Genomic DNA, 11,844 nt, shown 5'->3' with positions numbered 1-11,844 from the left:
CATGATAGAAATATTGCCACTAATATCAAAGATCAGGGAATATACCATGTGCAAACTGCGAGCTATATATTTGTTAAAATACCTGGAATCTATAATTCTCACCTGAATCCATGGTTAACTAAGAAGCTCGTCAACTCCAGCAAACCGCCTAAATGCGAATCCGTTGTGGAAGTGCTCCAGGTTTCACAAGACTACTGCAATGTAACGCCATTTCCAAACACCGAGCACCTGGCTCGTGTTGGATGTTTGCTTCTTAGTGTCTTGTTTACTTTTTTGGGGCAACGTATGTCTTGCCTCCGTCACTCGTCGCCCCGGGGCTGTTCAGCTTACCATCCCAGATTTGCCAGACGTTGTTTCTCATATTGTTTATTAGGACCAGCTAGATCTCACTCTTGGTAATGCTAGCACAGTTACGCTCATCTAACAAACAGAAAAGCAACCCAAGCAACTACGCACCTTACCAGGGCTTTGGTAGTTAGTACCGTCATCGACGAAGCTGGGGGTGCGGGGAACCCTGCGCACCATGATTGAATCATTGAATCCGAGGATGCCACTGTCAGCCAGTCATGAATGAGAGACTCGGACCTGTGGCTGAGACCACCACATTTGCTGTTATTGGGGATCAAATACTCAGCCATAGTCCCTTGAGCCTCTCGTGTTCCCATCACTCGATATCCCCCGCTCTCTCTCATTGCCGCCCGATCGCCCAAACGGCACTAGGTGTGACTGCAATAACATATCCCCTAAGACGATCAGCACGGTCAAACTTCTTAGATTTTTCAGTGTTCTCAGTATTTGAATTAGAATCTCCAAGATTTCATGATCATATACTATCATGTCCACCACATACGTGAAAAACACCCTAGGCCCGGATGTCACTGGATACATTCGACACGAGAAATTAGAGGCTAGACTGAAAATTATCTTCAAGACGCCGATCATGGTCGAAGTAAGACAGGAAATGACTTTCTAGACATTCTCGTACTTGCTCTTTCTGATTTCACGGCTGACATGATGGCAAATCACTCCGCAGCTCCGCAGCAGTCGCTTTGTCTTCTATGCACCGAGGACGGTCTCTGAGGTAAGTTTGGCCACGCAAGGCTGTCAAGATATGGGCCCAGGATGTCTTGCTGATGCTTCGGCGGCTGTAGGATGAACTTGAGTAAGTTCATGTTCAAGGCTGACCTTTCTCTTCCACTGTAAAGGGAATAACCAACCATGCAAGCACAGAGATATTCGCGAAGACTACAGAGTCAACTAGCTTGATATTCAACATGAACCTTCGGCTTAATTATTGTTGTTTCTCTGCTAAGCCTGGACGGAGAGTACTTTCTCTTTCGTGGTGATTTCGTTCGAAACTGGCAATGTAACCCTTCAAGGCACCCCTCAGGTGGTGGCAAAGACAGGGCTTGTTCTTTAGCACAAATTAGCCTCGCTTATGAGTTATTTCTATTTCTGCCTTGGGAATTAACAGAATGTTTACCTAAAATTATTCTTATACCATCTTTAGCGCTGTTTTCAGTTTCAGAATAAGTTCCGCGCGCCTCAGAACCCAGGCAACAGTTTTAGAAAAGTGAAGCAATCTTCTATCGACTTCTATTATTCTATTTCTTTTTCAGAGCTAGATCTAGACCCCAAATTATTTTCCACCTCTTCTGTGATCATGTACCTCCCTCCGCGTCAGCTCGAGCCCGGCGATTACGACGCGATTCGACCCTATCAACGATACCCTACCTTCGGCGCTCAACCCGAGCAATCCGACATATACCTCTTCGACAGCGATACTGGAATCGAACCCCATATTTTCACAAACAGTAATGTCTTTGAAAAACACATATCGTCTACAAAAAAGCCCAGGAACAGGGTTGTGTGCGTATCCTCTCTAGCCATCCCTACTATACCCACCTAGCTAAATTTGTCCCATTCCTAGATCAATATGCTCTCAAAACTCAATGAGACCGCTGCGCATTACCTACAACGCGATACGAACCATGATCAACCAGTACGATATCAGTGCAAAATTTCTCGATCTCGTTCTCTCCTTTGGTGATAAACCACAGAGCTCGAATGCCGGACATGGTGGAATGGCTGTTTCGCATCGCGAGGATGGATCATACGGTACGGTTGCTCTGACCCAGCAACGCTCCACGACGAGCCCAGTTGCTCATAAACGCAGATATACAATATCTCTTTACCTATGCCGAGGATTATGCTGCAAATGGGAAGACCTTATGGACCATCCGACAAGTCTGCGTCTTTCATCGTCATGATCCCTCAGGGTCCGGGAATTTGTGGATCCTGCTGCATGCTCAGCGGAATTCAAAGTTGCAGCAACATGTCGAGGCGGCTCTTCGCGCTGAGCCAGGGATTTTGCTCTCGGAATGGTACTCGATGCATTCTTTGGTCTTATCTACTTATTTGACGGGTTGGAGGTGGTGTATTGGCAAACTTGGTCGGGAGATTGAAAGAACTGTATGTTTTTCTTTCCTTTTCTTCATACACACACACCCTCTATTCCGCATTTCCTTCTTTGCTTTTTCCGTTGCCGCCGATAGGAGATGGGTATTAACATATGATCTAGGTAGACGCAGCCCTGACCTTTGAGCCCTCGGACACCGACGACGACAAGAAGAGTCTTCTTAGCCTCTTGAAGCCGCAATACCTCGGTGACAAACTCCTACCGCTCTCATCCAGACTCGGCGTTGCATTGGATATTATCCAAAAGTTTGAAGAGCTTAACACAGAGCTCAACTCAAAACGACTTACATCCGAAGGCAGCTTTCGGCATGTCATGGATGAGACCACATACCACAAAACCATCTTACAGGGCTACTTGAATAGTATCTCTGTCCTGGAGAAGAAGGTCCAGGGAATCTCAGATCTGGTATGTTTTGCTTCTAGTTAACCCGTAACATCTGTTAACAGGTTACTAATTGTTTTATGCTTATCTAGCTCGCCGTATCCCTCAATCTCAACTACCAAGCCGTGACTGTGGAAATCAACAACAAAATGTTGAAACTTACAAACGCTGCAATCAACGACAATGCGACCGTGAAAGTCGTGACTCTAGTCACCTTAATCTATCTTCCTGCCAGTTTTGTCTCCGTATGCCCACCTATCATCATATATTCTCTGCTGATTGATCCATTCCTCTAATATGTTTCCAGACTCTCTTAGGAATGAATCTTTTCGACTTCGACGGCGAGAAGGATGGTGGTGGGTTCACCATTTCCCGTCAGTTCTGGATCTTCGTTGTCGCCGCTGTTCCTCTGACGTTTCTTACTTTGGCCTCTTGGTATCTTATCACTCAACGGCGACTTCGGTTGATTAGGAAGCATAAGGGCTCGGACGAGGAGAAGATGGAGTGATGATTTGTACGAGTATGCTATCTTATGGGTGGTTGGGTGGTGCTTTGTGGTTGTTTGGCAGGTTATAGATTGTTTCATTTTACGTTTTGGCTTTCTTACTCTGGTTATAGACATTAGGTGGCTTTTGCGTTGTTTGAAATAGACAGTGCATGATCATGATATTTGCCTAGCTTAGCATAAACTAACTAACCTATCCAGCACTTAGGTAGAGTCTCTTTCCAGGGGATAATAAATACATAGAGACAAAAAAATACCACAAAGATCCAGTCCGCATAGAGACGCCGGGTATTTCCTCCTGCTCGAAACTGCTGTACACGCGCATCAAAGTCATGATGAAACCCGAAAGTCACCCAATAGGAAAGCCCAGCAATCCAGGGTCCGAGAAAAAAAAAAAAAAAAAAAAAAAAAAAAAAAAAAAAAAAGTAAAACACAAAATAGAAGAGCATATGAAACGCCACAGAACGAGACTTCATCGTGAACATTCTGAGATGAGCAGATCACATCGTCGTGCATCGATCACTCATTGAAAAACTCCACGCCACTGGTATCATCAAAGGAATAGGTACCAGGTCGATCCCAGATCTCAGTGGCAGTCAAAACCTGATTGTACCGATGCACACACATCAGCGACAGTCCGGCCCCGGACACAAAAGAGACCTCGACCTCTCGAGGGGATCCGATCTTGCGCCGGCAGGTGTATATGTAGGTGCTTTTCAGGCCCCAAAAAGCCCACCGCATGCCGCCGAGCATGGGCTCCCATTCACGAGCGATCATATCGAGTGCGTTGAAGGATGGCCACTGGTTGTTGCCGACCACGGCAGAGTAGTATCTCTTGCGGCGGTCGAGATAGTCGAAGATCTGCTCGAGTAGCTCTAGCGGAATCGGTATCGTACGCGGAGGTGGGGTTTCGTTTTCGTCGTCCTCCAAAAAAGCTTCGGGAGGGGTGTTTATCTCCAAGCGGGTGAGGAGAGGGATGCGTGAAATGTAGTTGAGCATCTTGGGATCGAGGGGGGGGGGTTAGGTGTTAGTCCTTCTGTGTAATGGAGAGGGGAAGATAGGGCTTACCAGGGGCAGGTGACTTACGGGTACAGTCTCCCTTCCGATGGCCATTGTAATTCCCAGTGTCTTGAGAACCGGCAGCTGGTGGATCATCCACACAAGTTGATCGCAGCCGAAAAAGACAGCTCCTGCACCACGGTCGGTATCGCGGACAACCGTATCGCGGAACCGAAGGGTCTGAAGGTACTGTCCTTGAAACAGCAGCAGGTCATTCAAGGTGGAAAGAGGAAGGTCGTAACCATTGAATTCTTCTAACGCCCGCACGCCGCGCAGAAAACATCCTAGAGTGAAGCATATACTAGGACTAGCGTCATCTAGGAATCTCGCTCTGGTCTCGAAAGGCAGCGGTTCGCTGATCTGATCCTCTTCGTTACGAAGACGCACCGACAGCGATTTCAGATTTGGCACTTTGCCCGCAAGCTGCTTCAGCGCTTGCATGGTGAGGAAGTAGCCGTCAATGGTCAAGTGACGCAAAGCTGAGCATTGGAGGCTCCTCGTCCACTCACTATCGCCCACCCCTTGCATGTGGACATTGTAGAGACGAAGGGATTTCAAGCGCGCCAGTCTGGCACCAGGGGGGATGATAATGTTGCATACTTTGAAGCTGGGCGCAGTTGCGCGATAGGTCAAGGTCAGTGCTTTCAACGTGGGCAGCGAGCAGATGGGAAAGAGGGATCTCTTCAACACCCCGTTCTCCTGGTCCCAGTGCTCCAAGTTAATATCAAGCGACCGGATGTAAAGCAATGGGAAAGCGTGCAACATGCGGAAGATGGTAGCGTTGTAGATGAATATCTCCTGCGCACCCTGGATATCGATGATAATGGGTCGTTGGAAATACTTGAACATGTCGAGGATCGACTGGTTGATCTCGCGGCGCGACTTCCACCTACAAGGCGACGTTCCTTAGTACTGTGGGCTTGCTGAGCGATCTCTTAGAGCTTACTTACTTGATAACCCTCACCCCCGGAATCAGCTCAAAGAGGCTCTGAAGGGAGCGAGTGACGCGAGTGTTGCACTCGAGGTGTGAGTAACTGTCGGAGATTTCCAACACACGGACATCATTGAACTGAACCCAGGGTCTATGGTACGCGATTCTTTTGTCAAAGGGCTTATGCTCCGGGATGGTGTTTTCAACAAAATGGACATGCAAGTGATAGAACAACGCGGGTTGAACACATTGATGAAACTGGACGCAGGTTGCATAGACAGCCCACAACGAGCGGTAGTCAAACTCCAACTGCAGAAATAATTCAAAAGATTAGCTGTCGCAATGAATCTACGCAAATAACTGTTCTCTCACCGCGTAGAATATGCGGGTCCAGATCTCGTTCGGGACTCTGGAGACGGCACGGACGGGCTCCTCTGAGGTGGCTGTGTTCTCCATCTTGAAGGCGGGTGGCTCACGCCAGACTCACGATCCACAGGAGAGGAAAGAAAGAGAAAACAAAAAGAAGTTGTCAAGTGGTCTCAACGACATAATGGGCGAAGCCTTGCACGTGACGTAGTCTGGGTGCAATCGCTGTGCAATCGCTGTGCAGAGCTATGCAATCACCGCGCAAGAACTTTACCAGTGGTGCCGTCACTCCTGTTATGCTACTGCCTAAATAATCCCCATAGAAACATCCCTTTGATTCACCTATGGGAAAACACTTGCTGAACTTCTAAGTAGGGACCGTAACAGTACTGCTATAGCAGATGAGTAACCGTGGTGTTGGTTCGTGACTTGCGCATACTTTATAGGGCACTTTGCACATGATCCAGGTTAGCTGAAAGTAACGATAAGGGTTGAGCTTCGGATTATCAGTCACGTCCAGGCAACTTCAAAACCTACACAAAAATGCAATTGCTATAGAACTTGCTTCGTGAATTCCAGATCTTATTATTTCACGCTCGCGAAATAATACAATTCACCACTGCTCCAGGAGGTTCCTTCTTGATCCCCATTCAACACATGGTCCTGAGATTCCTGTATTCTTAGTGTCTAGAAAGCTTCCTTGCATCAGGCATCTTCCTGCATCTTGCATTTTCCTGACTCATCAGCCCTTTGGATAGAAGGAATGGAGGAACGTGATCCTTGGCTTCTCCAGGGCTCCGAGTTAAGTCTCAAAGGAACAACACCCCTCTCTTCGGGATAACTAACCTCCTGTTGTCAGACCGTGATATGGATCATCCGCGGCATCATCTCCTTAGCGAAATCCCGCGCTTCAACCTCTCAGCGACGGCGAGTCGGATCTCTTCCAGCGATGCGTTACCAAGAATGAAATCGAGCACGTCGGCGGCATTGCGGTTCTCAGCCGTCCATAGGGCTGGCACGGGCTGAAGCAGTAAAGAATCCCGATCGCTTTCAAGAGATTGGACCTTGCGCTTGAAGTCGAGTCTCTTGCGGTTGTCCAACATCTCATCAACGATGCATCCCGTCTTGTGCTCGCGACATATGACGTACGAGACACCTCGTTCTTACTATTTCAGAGGGTCAACGGCGATGTTGCAAGACTGAAGAGTTCCTACGAAATAATCAAATTTCCCGTCAAATTTGCTGCCAGGGGCGCAGGCCTGAGGCAAGGGGCCAGGTTGTTTATGTTTGCAATGGTTGCCAAGAGTCTAAGCCGACCCACTCTCTTGGAGCTTATCTCCTGTCGCCGTGACTGGATTGGAGAGGCCGGTAATGTGATTCTTCCTTCAGACGTACCCGTCTGTCGGCCAGAGTAAATGAGATCCCCAGACGATCGGAGTCATACCAAACACCACGATGTAAACAGCCCTGACGCGCCCTTCGGTAGTTGACCAGCTCCCGGGCCGAGCCACAGCCGGAGCCTATCATAATCGAAGACTTGGCAATCGCAATTAATCAGATTTTGTAGGGGTGGTCATCGTTCGGATCCGCCTTTGACTATTTTGTTTGGGTAATTGACTGTTAAGCGTTTAATTTTCCAACATTCATGCTGTTTCTTGTTTTCAACCCTCATGAAAGTTGCAGAGTTGGCTAACCAGCCATACGGCCCAACGCGGCAAGATATATAACTGAATTGAACCAATTGATGCCAACTACGCGCAACTAATGCAAGCGATATCAATCTAGACAAGCGTACCCGTCATTGATCAAATAATGGAATTTTACTAAACGGGATATTCATCAAGATTGCTACTCTAATTGTGATGCAGGAGGGGTAAGCAGAACACAAAATGCTTGGCAGTGACACTTCAGGCATCCACACCTGCAAGTCCGGAGTCAGCCTGCAGAGGAACAACCTGGCATAACCCAATGCCAGATAAGATAAAACCAGGCCAGCGGAAACTCTTGTGCACCGTCACAGCGGAGGTCCTCCGAGGCCAATGATAGAATGAATCGAGGCCAGGGCAACCTGGTTGGGAGGGCTGCCCCTTCAGGACTAGCGTCACCCGCAGTTGGCGCTCCTGCCCAAAGGAGACGCGAAACTTGCCGCGCTACTCGGCAGATTTTCGGCGAAGTTGCTCTCCCCCGTATAAGTACCACGCAACGTCATTCGGGTTGCCCTCATCGAACGTGCTTCTCTTTGTCCTTTTTTGTCTCTTAGTTTACAGATACCCTCGTCTCCTCGAAGCATTCCAGTCCCAGCCATGTCTGTCGCCGCCACCGCCAAGCGCCCGGAGATCATCGAGATCGCCCGCGGTCTCGACCATGTGCCCATGTGTGAGGAGTTCGAGAAGATGATCTCCGGTATGATGTGAGAATATGCTGTTTTCTCCCCGCAGACTTCATCTTCTGACTCGGTGTCTCAGGTACAACCCCAACGCCCCGAAGTTGCTGGAGGGCCGCCACCGCGCGCGCGGGGTAACGCAAGACTACAACAACCTCGACGCCAAGACCGTTTCTTACGACCAGATCTACGACGTTCGCCTGGACCTGCTAAAGAAGATCGTCGGGAAGGTCGGGTCCGGCACGTTTGTCGAGCCGCCGTTTCTGCCGGACTATGGGTGTAACATCAGTATTGGGAAAGATTGTTTCATCAACTTCAAGTGAGTTGTTGATTCTGTTGACGAATCGAGAAGATGGGGATGACAGGGGGCTAACAGTACGCACAGTTTCACCGCCCTGGATACCAGTCTGATCCTCATCGGCGACCGCGTGCAGTTCGGTCCCAACGTCAGCATCTTCACGGCGGGTCACGACGTCAGCGTCTTGTCGAGACGGAAGTTCGTCGAGTTCGGCCACCCGGTGACGATTGAGGATGATTGCTGGATTGGAGGAAATGTGGTCATTTTGCCGGGTGTGACGATTGGCAAGGGCACGACGATTGCCGCGGGGTCAGTCGTTACGAAGGATATTCCGGCCTACTCGGTGGCCGTTGGAAGCCCGTGTCGGGTCAAGAGAACCCTTCCGACCGTGGAGCAGGAGGAGCAGGATCCTAACAACCCCTACCGCAACTTGGTTCGCGAGGATCGGTAGAGTAGCCTCCTAGAGGGAAATGGGGGAAACGGTGATGATGTCTATAACGTCGTTAGATAGGAACAGCAAGCACGTGACTATAGACAAATTCGTATACAGATAAATGTGCTTTTTTTGCACAAGAGAATAGAAATGACCGGAATATATCATTATGCATGTAGTGTCTAAGTCCGTAGTCCCTATCCCATATGATAGATACAAGCGCCATGATCCACCCCAAGGGCAAGAGAACCAATCCCTTAGCGTTTGCCTGCACGGACTGTCATACATGTCTCTCCACCCGGCAGATATGCGATCGCCAACGACCCCAGTGCACCACATGTCTCGAAAAAGGCGTGAAATGTGGGGGCTTTGTCACGCCTTTAATGTGGGATACTAGTCGGACGTGGCTGGGCAAATCGGGCAGACAGGATAGGATGTCTTGGTATCGCGTGCAGACGATGTTGCCGTTAAGGACGTCGGCAGTTCGGATCATGACAGAAGGAGGGCAACAGGGCCTCGGAGATTCGATTTGTGCAGAGTGGGAGTCGCAGAAACGACGCAGATTGCAACAGGAAGATCGGGATAGTATTCGACCAGGAAGGGCGATAAACCTGGAGCCGGAGGATTCAGCCCTCGAGAATGTGGAACCCGCCTATGGCATTGAGATAGATCAGACATCTCCTGAGACCACGACACCGGTATTTGACGACCATGGTATGTTAAATTCGGGATTGTCACATATAGTTGATTTACTGATCATCAAAGGCCCATACCCCTTGGATAATGTCGACTTTTCTATTGACGAGGCTGTGCTCGCATCCCTGTCGGTTCCCACTCTAGAGGGCATCGCTCCTGTTGAACATTCAGCGTTGAACCCGGAAGATCATCTATTAGCCAATACCATGGAGAGTGTACTTACGAGCAACCAAGCGCTCATGCCTCCTGTTTCATCATCAGCAAACGGGTGGCTGTCATCAGCTCCTGCGCTGCAATCGGGGAAGGATACCGGCTCCCACTGCAGGCATAGGAAACCAACATGAGACACTGTTTAGAATGTGTAAGTCACCCCAGAAGACTGCTTGAACGTGAAATCGGCTAAAGACGAGCAGACGACAACGAATTCTGCATTCTTCCAATCACCTCAGACTCCGAGATCGATCCTTTTCGCATTCAGTGCTCTGTATCTGAGGGATCGACGTTATTGTTCCATTCCATGCTGGCTTTATGTTGTCGACATCTGAACATTCTTACTGGGTCATGGTCATCTGAGGCACAGGAGCATCGCAGCGAGGCGTCTAAAATTTTGACCCAAGTTAGTCAAAACCAGCATTTGCTGAAAAAGGGACTTGCATTGTTAGATCCCATTCTTATCTGCTTTACCTTGGATGTGAGTGGTGCCGCGGAGAGTTTGGTCTGAGGAAGCTAAACATTAATGGTGTACCCTGTCCGCATCTGGACGATGGTCGTCTCAAATCACCCGGGTTCGCTTGATTCTTGAAGAATGCGGCGGCCCGTCGGCACTCACAACCCAACGGGCTCGGGCTCAGGTGGCGATGATGATGTGGTAATACAGACCCAGATCCGTCCGAATGAATAATGTGAGCTAATAACAGTCAGGTGGGATGCGACGCTCGCGCTCGTCTCTCGACAAGGTCCTATTTTGTCTCGACCGTATCTTGAACACCTAAGAAAATATGAAAAAGAAGATCAATGGTCATTCTACCAACTGTCGGGATGTCCGACCGATCTTGTCGGACATCTATTTTCGCTCGCTGAGCTGGCTCATCAACGCGAATTAGCTTCGTCCATGACATGGCTGACATTCGATATAACGCCCATCTTACAGATCGAAGACCAGATTCGGCAGTGGGAGCACCCTCTATATTCTGGTCATTTGGCTGAGCCCGACTCCGACTCTGAAGACTTCGAGGAGGCGGACGAAGCTGGTTTCAATGATCAACAGGATAGATACCACTGTGCAGAGGCCTGGCGAAATTCTCTGCTGCTATACATTGAACGGGTGTTTAAGTGGGAACGCGACACCCCTCGTCCCAACGCTTTGAGTCGACTAGCTCGAATAACGCTTGATCATGTTCGATGTTGTCGGAAGACATCGTTAACGCAGAAATCGCTCCTGCTGCCCGTATTCTTAGCGGCGAGCGAGACGTCCAGTGAGGAAATGAGGGACATTGCAAGGGATTTTTGCCGATGGTGGGGAGACCGAAGCCGATACCACATGTTTCATTCTGTTCCCGCGTTATTGGAGGAGATCTGGGCTGGAGACTGCTGGTGGGGAAGTGTTGTCGATTCGAAGACCAGAGGGACAGCTGGTCATGCCTCGGTTCAATTTCTTCTTGGATAGACGTGGGGTGTTAATTGTCTCGATATATGAACTTGTCTATAGTTTGCTTTCTCTCATTCCTGCCCCACTGACCATCTCAACCAATTCTCGCACCTTCAGTCCCGCTCCATAGCTGAAAGTATATCCCAGCGACCCAAACCCATATGCATGTATCACATCACCGTCCTGTTCCAATCGATATCAACCTTTCCGGCTCGGTCGAAACCCAACAAAATCCTGCATGCTGCTTGACTTTAAATCAAGACCTTTATACTGATCACCAAGGACTAGGTTGACCCGCTTCAGGATATCGGTCTTGACCTCCCCATCGGCCATCTCATCCATATTTCCTTCCTGCGCCACTCCCCCATTGATCACTCCCCTGTATACATACGTGGAATCTGATAGGTGTAATGCGATCCCTGAAATAGAACCATGTCCTGCGCATCGCTTTGTATGTGCATGACATGGCCCCGGACAGGGTGGACGTTCTCGTCATTTGCGAGCTGAAAGGCACCGAGTGCGGTAGCGTTGACGATGAGTTCAGATTTGAGGATTGACCGTGCCTCATACCGGCAAACGGGCCGGATTAACCCCGTCTGCCACTTGCCTATAGAATAGATTGATTAGTAAATCACTCAAACAAAACTTCATCTTTAGTTAATCTC

At 49.1% G+C, this 11,844-nt stretch overlaps 3 protein-coding genes across 3 annotated transcripts; 2 read left to right on the top strand and 1 right to left on the bottom strand.

Annotated features, from left to right (window-relative positions):
* Positions 1-1,952: 1,952 nt before the first annotated feature.
* Positions 1,953-3,368, top strand: KD926_008337 (uncharacterized protein; the record flags this gene model as incomplete). The annotated part of the gene is made up of 5 exons (XM_053101051.1): positions 1,953-2,118; positions 2,177-2,472; positions 2,582-2,884; positions 2,953-3,105; positions 3,168-3,368. 5 exons carry the CDS (start codon positions 1,953-1,955, stop codon positions 3,366-3,368), a joined length of 1,119 nt encoding a protein of 372 aa, XP_052955361.1.
* Positions 3,369-3,884: 516 nt separating this feature from the next.
* On the bottom strand, positions 3,885-5,811 carry KD926_008336 (uncharacterized protein; the record flags this gene model as incomplete). Its single annotated transcript, XM_053101049.1, has 4 exons — positions 3,885-4,364; positions 4,452-5,313; positions 5,375-5,664; positions 5,728-5,811. 4 exons carry the CDS (start codon positions 5,809-5,811, stop codon positions 3,885-3,887), a joined length of 1,716 nt encoding a protein of 571 aa, XP_052955360.1.
* Positions 5,812-8,024: 2,213 nt separating this feature from the next.
* On the top strand, positions 8,025-11,197 carry KD926_008335 (uncharacterized protein; the record flags this gene model as incomplete). Its single annotated transcript, XM_053101048.1, has 6 exons — positions 8,025-8,131; positions 8,187-8,423; positions 8,490-8,849; positions 9,233-9,549; positions 9,601-9,805; positions 10,453-11,197. 6 exons carry the CDS (start codon positions 8,025-8,027, stop codon positions 11,195-11,197), a joined length of 1,971 nt encoding a protein of 656 aa, XP_052955359.1.
* Positions 11,198-11,844: the final 647 nt, after the last annotated feature.

This window comes from Aspergillus affinis, assembly GCF_023601865.1.
Source record: "Aspergillus affinis strain CMG 70 chromosome Unknown NODE_53_length_213089_cov_87_399433, whole genome shotgun sequence".
NCBI lineage: Eukaryota > Fungi > Ascomycota > Eurotiomycetes > Eurotiales > Aspergillaceae > Aspergillus > Aspergillus affinis.
The sequence above is the reverse complement of the archived record's forward strand: the minus strand, read 5'-3'. Positions and strand labels throughout refer to the sequence as shown.